Genomic DNA, 13,748 nt, shown 5'->3' on the forward strand with positions numbered 1-13,748 from the left:
GCGGAGCGGCTGGGCCCGTGAACCATGGCCGCTGAGCCTGCGCGTCCGGAGCCTGTGCTCCGCAACGGGGGAGGCCACAACAGTGAGAGGCCCGCGTACCGCAAAAAAAAAAAACCCAAAAAACAAACAAAACAAAACAAAACAAATTTTGTCCTTTAGAACATCCTGGGAATTTACAGTTTTAGAACCCGGGGGTTAAACTTGTTCTAGAACTTCAGAAAGTCAGAACTTCTGCATGTTAAATCCTCAGGAAACTTAATGCACAAAAGTCCCAGAACCATAACAAGCTCTACAATGACAGACACGGGGCACTCACAAACTATCTTTTGTCCTGAGAACCCCAGAACCCAGAAGGTCTCCATGTGGGTTATTTTTAAAGGTTACCATGTTCTAACCATAGGATGTTGGACTCACAAGCTTCTTAGGGACTCTCTGGGCCAATCTCGCTATTTTATAGGTGGGGAAAAGGAGATCCAGGGGAGGGGAACGGCTTGACCATCCAGAACAAAGCAGGTTCTGCTCAGGACTGATGCTAAGCTTCCCTGACTCCCCTCTCCCTGTACTAGTGCCCGTCCCAGAGTAAAGAATTTCACCCCTAGAGAGAAGTAGGGCTGCAAAAATAACGGAAAGTTGGAAATCACCTTGGCAGTTCCTGAACTGTTAAACGTAGAGTTACCATATGACTCAGCAATTCCACTCCTAGGTACTTGCCCAAGAGAAATGAAAACAGACATCTACACAAAAACTTGTACCTGAATGTACACAGCAATGCTATTCACAGTAACCAGAGGTGGAAACAACCCAAATGACCCTCAGTTGATTAACGGATAAACAAAATACGGTATATCCACGCAATGGAATATTATTCGGCCATAAAAAGGAATGAAGCACCGATACTGCTACGATACAGATGGACCTTGAAAACGTGATGCTAAGTGAAAGAATCCAGTCACAAAAGGTCACATACTGTATGATTCCACTTATATGAAATGTCCAGGCTAGGAAAATCGACAGAGATAGTAAATAGATTAGTAGTTGTCAGGGGCTGGAGGTTGGGCTGGATGGGAGATTTGAAATAGATGAATAAGGGTTATGGAGTTTCTTTATGGGGTACTGACAATGTTCTAAAGTTGACTGTGGTGAAGGATACACAAATCTGTGACTATACTAACGCCACTGAACCGCACACTTTCAATGTATGTGAACTGTATCTCAATAAAGCTGTTGAAAAATAGTGGGGATGATTAACATTTGATGAGGGTATAGGCAAGAGACCTCTTGGAAGTTCCCACGTCTCATCTGTGGTGGTAGTGGTGGTGGGTCTATTGTCTGCGGGGGATGAGATATATGTTAGTTGCAGAATGTGGGATACAATCAGGTGTCTGCCCACTCCCTTCCCACTAGTAAGTAAGGAGGAGAGGCCAGAGGGCAGGCTCTCAGCAGCCATTTTGTACAATGTGTCATCCTGTGTCCTAGTCAAGTGGATTAATCCCAACTGGACCCTGATATCAAGTGGACCAAAGAGATTCCAGCTATTATTTGAGCTGGCCTCGAAAACCGAGTTGTAAGGAGTTAAGAGACTGGGAAAAAGATAAGGCAGGATATGTAAGAAAGAAAGGAAAAAACAGACGAGCAGAGAAGAAGCAAGACACAGAGTGTCTGCTCTGGGTCTGGCTGCTTTTCCAGTTTCTAATCCCTTACTGAGCCTGACTGCCTCCAAATTTCATGCAATGTCCCTGCACCTTTATAAGGCACTCCTCCCTTTGTTGCAGTTGGCTCGAGCAGGTTTCTGCTGCTTGCCAGCCAGAGAACCCCGACGTAATGCAGGTCCGAGGCCCTGGGACCAGGGAGGGCGTGTGAGGGTGTGGGGCCGACACTCACAGAAGTCGCTGTGCCTGCGCTGGCGGTGGTAGGTGGAGGAGGAGGTCCGCTGCCCTTTGCTGTGGCTGGTGCCTTTGCTGGAGCTTGTTCCATTGGTGGTGTCGCTGGGCGCCCGCACCCGTGCCAGGGCCAGCCCCGGGGTGCCCCGGTCCCCACCCTCCTGCAGGAAGATGACAGATGAGGAACCTCAGCCCCTGTCCCCTCTGCCCCAGAAGTCCCCCCACCCCGGGCATCGCGCATCCCAAATGTCCCTGACGCCTTCTTACCTCAGTCTTCCTGCCCAGCAGGAGGTAGGTGGCGGTCACTTCGTTGTACTTCTGGCTGGTCAAGGCCTCTTTGATTTCTTCCCGCGTGTAGCCCATACCCACCATCACCTCTGGGAGAGGGGCATGGAGAGGAGGTTCAGTCTTCCCAGATCCCTCCCTTCCACTCGTTTCTGCATCACATAATGCCTGCTCTTTGGCTTTTCCAGTGTCCATTCCTCCTTCTGCCAGCAGCACCCTGATTTTCCTTGGAAGAACATTTCTTCCCAGCTCAGATCACCTGGCTGACTCCTGCCTGCTCCAAGCCCCGAGGGCAGGCATATAACTCAGGTCTGGACCATCAGAGTGTTCCATCCCCAAGGCCATACTGGTTGGTTCAGGGTGGGCAGATGACCCAGGTATGGCCAGTCAGAATGCTCCATACCCAAAGCCACAGTGATTGGTTAGGGTGGACATATGACCCAGTTCTGGCCAATAAAAGTGTTCCATCCCCAAGGTCAAATTGACTGGTTCAGGGGTAGTCAATGGGCACCACCCTAGGGCTTCTCTTGGAACATTAGGAAAGTGGCTTCTCTTCCTGATGGGGTGTCCAGGCCACTAGGATATGCTGCTGTCAGCTTGCTCCTGGCGGGGAGAGCTGCCTGGGAAAGAAGCCACCACTGAGAAGATCCCTAACAACTGTCTCTGAGCACCTGGATCCAGCTGTGCCTGAAGGCTGATATACCCTGGCCTTTTCAGTTATGTGAATGAATAACATCACTATTAGGTTAAAACACACGAAATTGCTGGCATTAACAATTTCTGAGCTATTACAATGGCAATTTCACACGGTTCAACCTATTATTATTATCTGGTTTAAGCCAGAATGGCTTGGGTTTTCTGTTACTTGCAACCAGGAAGTCCTGATTAATACAGTCAGATCTGATGGTGGCCTTGGTTTCCTCAGCTGTAGAATGAAGGTTACTGGATGGTTCCTGAGGGGCTCTTCCAGGGCTAATGCTTTTGGGGTCAAATGTTCGAGGGCTCCAGGCTGAAGGGATTGGGACCAAATGGCTGGAGGGTGAGGCATGTGCCAGGGTGGGAGTTTTTCTCAAACACGCAGATTACTGATGGCTTTGACCAAACTCTTCTGGAAGTGACTGTGATTTCCTGTGTCTTAATAGTCAAAGCAAACACAAAAGCGCTTATTACATGCCTGATATAAGTGCTTTATATAAATGCATTCACTGACTATTCATAACAAACTTATGAGATAGGCCCTCTGATTATCCCGTTTTATAGATGAAGAAACAGAAGCACAGAGAGGGGAAGCCACTGGCCCTGGGTCATACAGCTAGAAAATAGCGGTGCAGGGACTGGAGCCCAGACTTCTCTGCTCTCCCCAATTGCCTTGCAAACTTCTGTGATGCACTAACCAAAGGGGTAGGTGCTGGGAAGCTCCTACCCCTGGCTCTGGGGCCTATGGCTCTGCTCTCCCTGACCCTCACCGATTCGCTTGGTGTCCCCGAAGTCCTCCTCGGGCTCTGTGTATGGCTTCAACTCCTCACCCTCATAGCCGATGTTGATCCATTTGTCTTTCATGATTTGCTACAGGAATCGGGAGCAGGACAGGGAAGGGGAAAGAGAGATGTCAGAAGGAACTGGGAAAAATATAGCTTCCCACCTCCCACGCAGGCCCCCGAATGGGGTTCCTGCCCTGCCTCGCCCCCACCTCCAAGGCCTAGCACCCCAGAATCAAGAGCTTCCTGAGAGCTAGCACCTCCTCACCCTATCCCTCACCCACCCAGCTGAAGCCTCCTGAAGCCACCCTTCCTCCTCCGCATCATCTGGGTCCCTGGCACCTTGTAATCATTCTAGGAGCTCATTAGCTAATTACTGGCATGTCGGGGAGCGGGCGAGGCTGTTTGGGGGGCGGTGTCAGGACGGGCCTGGGAGCCTTTTCCTGGGCTGCCTGTCTCCCCTCACCTTCCAGCAGCGGGTCGGGCACGGGAGAAGGAGGAATAGTGTCAGCCAAGAAGGCTTCAGTGGGAGGGGTGTGGGGCTGGAGGCTTAGCTTACCTCGAGAGTACAGCGTTTCGCTGGGTTCAGCACCAAAAATCTCCGCAGGATGCTCTCACAGTCTGTTGACATGTAGAAAGGGACCCGGTACTTCCCTCTGAGGACTCGCTCTCGCAGCTCCTGGGGGGATGGGGTTACTGGGGGAGGGGTCCGCCCCGCCTCCCCACCCGTTTTCATTACACACACACACACATCTTTCTCCCAATCCCCCGACAAAAGTGATAGGCGCTCCAAGTCCCAGCCCTGACGCAGTGGGAAAAACCCCACCACTTTTCCCGACCTCAGTTCCAATCTGTAAAACGGGAACGTTGTCATAGATGCAGCAGTTTTCAAAAAAGTTTTTTTAAAAAGTGATATAACTTTTCACTCTGAGTTAATCTTACAGAGAGGGTGAGTTCCATAAGCCAGATAAGAGGGGAGGTGGGTCAGTGAGTCAGCCTCTGGGGCCTTAGTTTCCGTATCTGTAAACAGGGATCACAGCACTCACTCCCCAGGCCAGGGTAGGAGTGAGTCTGTAGAAGTAAATGCCTAGCACGAGTCATGTCCAGAGCAAGCACCTTTTTTTTTTTTTTTTTTTGACCGTACCTCATGGATTGTGGGATCTTAGTTCCAGCACCAGGGATCGAACCTGGACCCTCCGCAGTGAAAGCGCAGAGTCCTAACCACTGGACCGCCAGGGATTCCGCAAGTGTTTTTTTAAAATTAATTAATTAATTAAGTTTTGGCTGCACTGGGTCTTCGTTGCTGCGGGCGGGCTTTCTCTGGTTGCGGCGAGTGGGGGCTACTCTTCGTTGCAGTGCATGGGTTTCTCATTGCGGTGGCCTCTGTTGCAGAGCACGGGCTCTAGGCGTGCGGGCCTCAGCAGTTGTGGCACGTGGGCTCAGCAGTTGTGGCTCACAGGCTCTAGAGCGCAGGCTCAGTAGTTGTGGCACACGGGCTTAGTTGCTCTGTGGCATGTGGGATCCTCCCGGACCAGGGCATGAACACGCGTCCCCTGCACTGGCAGGCTGAGTCCCAACCACTGCGCCACCAGGGAAGTACCCGCAAATGCTTTTTTAATACTAGGTTTACAAAAGGGGAGGAGAGAGGGGCATCCTGCCCCCCATCCCCCATGTCTTTCCAAAAAGCTATGAGGCCCTGGCAGTTTCAAAGAATGAGCACTGATTTATATGCTGACTTTTTTTTTAAGGGCCTCTTAGGAGGGCCCTGCCAAGGTTATGAAAGAAAAAATAAATTCCACACTCCATGGCATGGCAGACTAGGGAGAGCCCCTTCCATCCTGAATAAAGAACTGAGGTAGACAGAAAATGGAGGGTAGGGTGAATGGGGGAAGGGGTCTCTTGGGGTGGAGCCCTCTGCCAGGGCCTGGGCTGGGAGCTCCCTCCGGGGGCCTTCTCCTAAAAGGGCTGGATGAGGCCTGTGCCTGGGGAGCCTGCAGATCATCACAGCCTGAAGGGTCGTGAATATTTCATAGTAATGAGGATCGCTTTCAGAGCACTCACCCGGTGCTGGGCCGCGTTCTCAGTGCTTTACACACATGACATCTGTGTTCACAAGGATGCTGTGAAGCAGGGTTATGACGCCCCGTTTTCCAGACAAGGAAACTGAGGCCCAGAGAGGTTAAGTCACTTGCTGCGACTGTGCAGCCAGGAAATGGCAGGGCCAGGGTTCAAAGCCAGGCAGTCAAGGCCCGGAGCCTGTGCTGTGTAACCACCACTCCACGCCGCCTCTGTCACGTGATGGTGAGAAGTAGCCATCAGGCCACGGACACCACCACCAGGGCAGCTCCTCAGCGTGACACCCTGGGCAGATGCCAGGTCCCTGTGAAGGGCTTCACATACCCAGTCTGGCTGTAACTGTCCCCATCTTACAGGTGGGGAAACAGAGGTTCAGAAAGGGACTTGTTCAATGTCACTCAGCAAGGAAATGACAGAGCAGGGATCTGCCCCCAGCTGCATGTCTCCTTCACCCAGCAAGGCTTGGGGTGCCTGGTGGGGAAACTGGGACAACAGGAGGTGACAAGGGCCTGGGGCAGGTGAGAGGCAGGTCTGGCCCTTTGGAAAGTTCTCTTGGCTTCATGCGCGGGGCTCAGAAAGATTATTCTGTGATCTCAGCAAGTCCTCGAATCGCTGCTGTGAGGCTGGTACCCTAGGGTCCTCACTGAACAGAGGTGGAGACAGCCTCGGCGGAGTTGGCTGCTTGGCCGATGCCACTGTGACGAAGGGGTCCCCGTCCTCATCACTCAGGGTTCTGCTGGCCTGTCCTCGGCAATGACCTCCCTGATCCCCTGACGGCTCCTCACGGCCACATCAAGCAGCCTGAGCACCCCCGCTGAGGAATTCCCACCCGAAATGCACCACCTGGATCCAAGCGTGAGGACACACTGTGCAGCCCAGACTGAGGGAGGTTCTTTCCGCGATGACTGGCCTGAACTCATCGCTGCCGTGCCATGGAAGACAAAGAACGGTGGAGGGACTGTTCCAGATGAGAGGAGACTAGAGACAGGACAACAGAACGCCATGAGGGCGCCTGAGCGGATGTTGGAGCAGAAGACACGGTGGCCAAGGATATTCTCGGGATGACCGATGCAACCCGAGCATGGGCCGTGGCTTAGAGGCCGGGAACACATCAGCGCTGGATTTCCTGAGCGTGATCGTGGATGGGGAAAGGCTGCGTCTCATGAGGTCCCTGCTGTATGCAGCCTTTAGGGATGAAGGCGCATTGTGTCTGCAACTGATTCCCATGTGTTCCATCAGTAACGGTGATGACAGCGGTACCATGAGCATATATAGACACTCACGTGGCACACGTGGCCGCAGGCAACCGGAGCATCTCCTGAAAGGTACACACCTGTCCCCGGTTCTAGGCCGACAACTTCTCTGTTGACTGGCAACGTTTCAGAATAAAAAGTTCAAAGGGAAAAAAAAAAATCCGCCCCAACACTACAACTCAGCCCACGCTTCCCACCCCTTCCACAGAACGGGCCAGCATCTAGCGCGCTATGTATTTTGCTTATTATTTTATTTTCTGCCTGGCTCTGCTGCCAGAATGTCGGTCCACGAGAGCAGCGTCTTTTGTTTGTTTGTTTAAGTGCACCATTCAACGGCTTTCAGTACATTCACCGAGTTGTTGCAACCATCACCAGAATCCGTTTTAGAACGTGGTCATCAACCCCCAGGAGAAACTCTGTAGCCCAACCCCCTCTCCTCCCTAGTCTCAGGCAACCACTGATCTGCCTTCTGTCTCTGTGAATTTGCCTATTCCGGACATTTCCTAGAGGGGGAACCCATAGCGGGTGGTCTTTTGGGACCAGCTTTTCCCACTTAGCGTGTTTTCAAGGATCGCCCGGGGAGCAGCATGTGTGAAGGCAGGGGTTTCTGTCTCTTTTGTTCACCCTGTGTCAGCAAAACTTAAAACAGAGCCTGACCCGTGGACGGTAAGCAATAACTATGTACTGAGTGAATGAGTGAGTGAGCGGGATTTGAACCCAAGCCTGCTGGCGGCCAAGCCCACACCCTGAACCCCGACACAGCCTGGACCACTTGGGCTGGCCGTGAGGCTGTGGGGACCTGGGTCCTACCTGACCCCCATCATGCCCTGTGACCTTGGCCCCACCCCTCCAGCCCTCTGCAGAAGAGGTGTTTAGGGGCCCGACCGTGAGGGCCAGAGAGACCCTCCCCGGGGGAGTCACAGCCCCCGTGCCAGCCCCACCCAGCACCTTGAGGTTGTGCCCGTCGAAGGGCAGGGAGCCGCTGACGAGGGTGTATAGGATGACGCCGAGGCTCCAGATGTCCACCTCCGGCCCGTCGTACTTCTTGCCCTGGAACAGCTCCGGGGCGGCGTACGGGGGGCTCCCGCAGAACGTGTCCAGCTTCGAGCCCAGCGTGAACTCATTGCTGAAGCCAAAGTCGGCGATCTTGATGTTGGCCTCGGCGTCCAGCAAGAGGTTCTCGGCCTGCGAGGCAAGGAGAGGGCAGACGGTGGACGTGTGCGGCGCCAGAGCCAGCTGACCTGGTCTGACCGTGGCCCTGTCCCTTATTCTCTGTGTGACCTTGGGCAGTGACTTTACCTCTCTGGGCCTAGTTTCCTCATCCATAAGATGGGGATAAACATAATCCCCACCTCACAGGGACGTTTGAGAATTAAGTGAATTATTCCGTGAAAAGTCCTCGAACGATTATTCCATGCCGAGTAAGTGCTATATAACGTTAGCTCTATTATCCCGTGTGGTCTGCAGAGCTGGAAGTCCTCAGGCAACCTCCTGCCCTTCGCAGAGCCTCAGTTCGCCCAGCAGGAAAAAAACGAGGACGGATCGCTCAAGACTTACAAAAATGAAAACAATCATTTTATATAATATTTATTACGCACCTACTATGCGCCGGGCTTTTAGACTCTCATCTTTAAGAGTGTCTACATACAGTGGGGTTAAAGGACAGATTCCGGAAGAATCCTAGCTTCAAATCCCAGCTCCACCACTCACTCACTGTGTGACTTTGGGTGGATTACCAGCTCTGTCTGTGCCTCAGTTTCCGATGTGTAAGCTGAAGGGTCATCATAGCACCTGCCTCACGGGCAGATGCAGGCCTAACCGGAAAGTGCTTACCACAGCGCGTGGGACAGAGTCAGCACTCGAGAAATACTTTGTGCCGTTATAAGGTTTTGTCTATTTTTGGCGGCACGTGTTTGTTATTTGCCATTTCATGGGGGAGGGAACTGAGGCTCAGGGAGGCCACCTCATGCCCACAGCATGAAAGCGGCAGAGTTGGCATCCGAAAGAGGCCTGCCATCTCCACAGCCCGAGCGTGGAAGGAGCGGCCGGCATCCCGCCTCTCCCAGCTTGTTGTTGACTACAAACTGACGCATGAAGCACCCTTCAGACTGCTGACCATGCCTCGCCCCTCCCAACCACTGCCCTTCCCTAGCCCAGCATCTCTGGCTTCCTCCCGGTCTCCCTACTTCCTGGTGTATTTCAGTACCACCCTTCCCCACCTCTGGCCCAGCGAAGGGATAGAACCCACACAGACACACACTTCAGAGGGATCTCCCCCAAACCTCAATCTACTGGCATCTCTGTCTGGCTCAGTGGTGACACTCCCCCTCGTGGCATTTGAGGCTCCACAGTTCAGCCCCAACCTCCCTTCTGGGTTGGTCCCCCTGAAGACTGTATCCCCAAATCCCCTTTCAGCCACTTCCAGGACCTTCCACCAGGGAGCGTGCCTCCTCCAGGTTGTTCACCATGGATTTCCCCACCCCCCACCCCCGGCCGCTGCAGGACAAACTCCAAAGCCTCCAAGGTGCCTCCTCAGGGGGTCGTGTGGGGACAACAGGGCAGTACAGAGAGAGGGAGTGCTTCAAAACGTCTACAGCAATTTGACAATGGAATTTTATGTTTTTTGAATCTATTAATAATCATTTTAAAAATCGGGCTTGTATTTTGCACATCTTTCTTTTCCTTTCATTTTTATTATACTTTACCAAAGTACCTGTCCGCAGTGGACTGGGCATTGCAAATACTCAAACAAACCTGGTCCTTTGCTACAGAAACCTTGAGAAGCACTTCCTTAAGTACTTAGACCAGGGCCTGGGACACAGAAGATGCTCAAGAAATCACGGTGAAGACAACAGACAGCTTGATTCACACCAGACAAACGTTTCTCTCGCTGGTCTAGGACGGGAAGTCCTGAGACAGGAGGTCCTCTCTGGGTGGGGCTGTGGAGCAGGGGCCCTGGGACAAGGAGCTGTCCCTGCTCAGCTCGGCCAGGCAGTGGGGGTAGGGCAGGGGGAGGCCCTGCTACGTCCCTTCCCTGAGGGGCACTAGCCCTCCCAAAGGTCCTTCTCAAGTTCGAAGAGGCTGTGATTCTAAGACCCGGGAGGCTGTGTGACTCTGGGGCTCTAAGATCTCAATTCTTGAAGTTTCCTGAATATTCTGCAGTCTCCCGGAGGCTCGGGGAGTGACTAAGTCTTTATTGCATTCCAGTGACCTTGTCCGGGATGCATGTAACAGTCTGAGGCTGTTCCGGGGACACTTTGTTTCTTTTCCCTTTGTTCACTCCTCCTGTCCCCATCCCCCACCTGCTCCCCCATCAGCTGGCCTTGTTTTTGCCACAAAAGCTTGGGAAAAAGTCAAGGGGCTCTGGATGCTAAGGGAGGAGCACGAAGACAAAAGGAAGGCGAACACGGTGGAGGGTACAGGGCACCCCAGGGGATGGGGGGGCGGTGCTGGGGACAAGCAGGGGTCTGTGGGCTGAGCTGGGAGGCTCACCTTCAGGTCCCTGTGTACAATGTTTTTCTGGTGACAGTAGTGCACAGCCGACACGATCTGGAGGGGGGGGGGAGAGGAGAGGAGGGGAGGTCAGTTACTTATGGCTCCCAAACCCCTCGGCCTCCCTCAGAGACCCCATGAACCCGCCCCTCAACTGAGCCCTGGACGCTGGGCCTCCCCAAGCACAGGCTGTGATGCTGGTGCCCCTCCCCACCCCCCAATTCGGCCACAGCAGGAAGTGATGTGGGACCTGCACAGACACACACCTCCACCCGGACACCCGGACACCCTGGTACCCAGACATCGGGACACCCTCCCAGCAAGGACATCAGCACCAAGACAACAGGACGGGCCCCTCCTGACGTTCACGTCAAGAAACACGCATGAGAACATCGCACAGCTATAGACAGACACGTGGCCCAAGATACTAGGGCTTAAGCCCCGCGCACCCAGTACAGCGGCGTCCAGCAGCTGCACAGTCCCGGACCAACACCCTCGCTCAGATCTCCTCACCCACCAAACCCTCACACCTGAACGCCCTCTTACCCATCTGGGCACCCTCACTGCCACACATCTGACACCACACGCCCTCTTACCCACAAACTTAAGATACCCACACTTGGGCCCCCCTCACCCATACACCCCAGCTGCCATATGCACTTTTACCCACACAGCTACACACCTATATACCTGGGCACCTACACTCACACACCTCAGCACCCTGGCACCTGTGTGCCCTCCTAGGCACACTCTTATATACGGGGCACACCTTCATACCCACACATCTGACACTGGCACACCTGGGCACTTTCATGCCTGACCCTCTTGCCCACCCACCTGGGTACCTGCATCCCTCCACCTAGGTATCCTCACACCTGGGCATCTGCACGCCCACAGCCACCCAGCTCTCCACCTTCACCCCCACCCTGCCTTAAGCCACGCCCCCAGGTCCTTGGACAGCCCAGACCCACACCCAGCAATCAGACCCTCGTCCCCAGGGACTGGGGGTCCCCTCCCAGCCCCACCCGCAGCTGTGACCCCAACCTGTCGGAACTTGGCTCGAGCTTCCTTCTCCTTCATGCGGCCGTGTGACACGAGGTAGTCAAACACTTCTCCTGCAGGGCAGAGGCCGAGCGGGGTCAGGGCGGGGCATGGGGGGCGCAGAGAGCAGGGCGGGGAGGGGAGGAGCCTCACCAGCACTTGCATATTCCATCACCAGGTACAGCGTCTTCTCTGTCTCGATCACCTCGAAGAGCTTCACTGCAATGGCCCGGGGATGGGGGCGGGGAGTTACAAGAGAAGAGACCCCTCACCCTCCACCAGCACTTCGTAACTGCGCATGTGCTGACCATAACACCCCTTACTCAAGAACATTCGATGGCTCCCTACTGATGGCAAGATTTTCCAAACTCCCTGGCCCCACTTTACCACCTTCTCCACTTCCTCACAAGAATGTCAGCTCTATGAGGCCAGGGGTTTCTACCTGTTTGCTTTACCGCTGTGCCCCGGAGTCTGGCACATAAGCAGCCCACTCAGTAAGTATTCACTGGGTATATATAAACAAACGGATGAATAAATGCTACGGCCACATTCAGGCCAGGCTAAATCCTGCTTCTTTTGTAAAGACCCCACTTTCCCCACTCTGCCTAATCAGAACGACAATGACAATGGCTGCCGCTGATGACAATGACAATGGCTGCCGCCGATGACAATGACAATGGCTGCCGCTGATGACAATAATCAGCCCAGCTCCCACAGCTTAGCTCCGAACTAAGTGCTTTGCACGCATGACCTTACCCAATCCTCGCAATGACCTTGAAGTAAGCCCTCTTATCACCCCCCCGCCCCGCTCCAGAGGAGGAAATTGAGGCTCAGAGAGGTTGAGTGACTCACCCAAGGTCACACAGCCAGGGAGCAGGGATACTGCTACGAAAAAACAGGTCTTTCTAATTACAGTAACGGCCAGTTCTCTCCTCCCCCGACTCTCTTTTCCCAAGTGCCCTGGTTGGTATCCACCGAGCCCACTCCCTTCCCCTCCTCACCGATGTTGGGGTGGTTTAGGCCCTTCATGATACGGACTTCTCGGAACAGCTGGAAGAAAGGAAGAAAGAGAAAGATGAGGGTGGGCCGTTTCGAGGACCCTCTTCCCAACCTTGCCCCTGCCCTGCTCCCTCTCCCTGGGCCTCACCTTCTGCAGGCTGCTGGGGTTCAGCTGGGTTTTATCGATGATCTTGATGGCGACCTAGAGACGGAAGAAAGGGGGGAAAGGTCTAGGTACCACAGGCCCTCGAGCTGGGAAAGGTTCCCCCAACCCAGATCACCCTAGGATATCCTTCCTTTGTCCCTTTTCAGAGACAGCTCTCAGCCTGGGCCATTCTTAGTGGAGGTGGGCTCTGAGCCTCGTGACCTTTGCACATGCTGTTCTTACCATGTCCAGTGCTACCCTTACTTCTGCAGGGAAATATATCCCCTATACCACCATGGGGCCTGGGTGGGGCGGCTCCAAGGGCCTGTGTGAGTGAGTGTGAGGGTGACTGAGACCTTGAGGGGGCCCCTCTGGGAGGGCATCTCAGACCACTCACCCATCAGCATCTTTGTTTTGAAGGCACAAACTGTGGAACAAGAAATAATAACCAGACCTCACATCTACTGAGCAGTCACACGGGCCAGGCCCTGGTCTACGCGCTTTACAAATGAGAACTCTCTAGATCCTCATGCCAACCCTATGAGATGATCCTCATTTTACAAATGGGGAAACCGAGACACAGAGCTGTTCAGTCACTTGGCCAAGGTTACTTGGCTGCTAAGGTTGTGGGCTGGGACTTGAACTTATGCAGCCTGACAGTCAACCTCTTAAACACTTAAAATCTATAGAAAGCTTTGAAAGAGCTTTGAGGTAGTCATCATGGGGGAAAAATCAGAACGTTACTGAATCCTCTTTGTACTTATCCTGAAGTTTAGTGAAGTTTTTATTTTGAATTTCACACTGGGGTACAGCACTTCAAGAGCCGTAATCCAGCTTAGGTCTTTAGTTTTCCCAAAGGGTTTTGGGGTCACCCCCCCAATCACCCCAGATCCACTGGATTACAGAACTCTTCCCTCAGGAGGCTCTGTTCCTTTAGAAAACCCTGGAATCACGTTCAAGACCACATGAGAGGAACAATGTGCTCTTTGTGGGGGAAGAGGGTCCCTTAGCTTTCTTCATACTTTCACAAATGAGTTTTTAATCTTGTCAAGCACTTTTTATGCTAGTATTGAGATGATCATATCGTTTCTGCCCTTGA

General features: G+C 53.4%; 1 protein-coding gene across 4 annotated transcripts in view; it reads right to left on the bottom strand.

Annotated features, from left to right (window-relative positions):
- MARK4 (microtubule affinity regulating kinase 4) overlaps positions 1–13,748 on the bottom strand; it is a 29,399-nt gene that overhangs the window by 9,644 nt on the left and 6,007 nt on the right. For 2 of the 4 annotated variants that reach the window (XM_032612201.1, XM_032612204.1), the window contains exons 3-13: positions 12,653–12,706; positions 12,507–12,555; positions 12,358–12,390; positions 11,659–11,724; positions 11,509–11,579; positions 10,465–10,521; positions 7,921–8,157; positions 4,203–4,322; positions 3,632–3,731; positions 2,148–2,257; positions 1,882–2,041 (exon numbers count right to left, since the gene is read on the bottom strand). In XM_032612201.1, coding sequence (XP_032468092.1) covers positions 1,882–2,041; positions 2,148–2,257; positions 3,632–3,731; positions 4,203–4,322; positions 7,921–8,157; positions 10,465–10,521; positions 11,509–11,579; positions 11,659–11,724; positions 12,358–12,390; positions 12,507–12,555; positions 12,653–12,706 — 1,057 coding nt within the window. The remainder of the gene's footprint in view (positions 1–1,881; positions 2,042–2,147; positions 2,258–3,631; positions 3,732–4,202; positions 4,323–7,920; positions 8,158–10,464; positions 10,522–11,508; positions 11,580–11,658; positions 11,725–12,357; positions 12,391–12,506; positions 12,556–12,652; positions 12,707–13,748) is intronic. The other 2 variants (XM_032612203.1, XM_032612205.1) reach the window with 1 other exon arrangement.

The sequence above is a fragment of the Phocoena sinus genome, chromosome 19 (assembly GCF_008692025.1).
Source record: "Phocoena sinus isolate mPhoSin1 chromosome 19, mPhoSin1.pri, whole genome shotgun sequence".
Lineage (NCBI taxonomy): Eukaryota > Metazoa > Chordata > Mammalia > Artiodactyla > Phocoenidae > Phocoena > Phocoena sinus.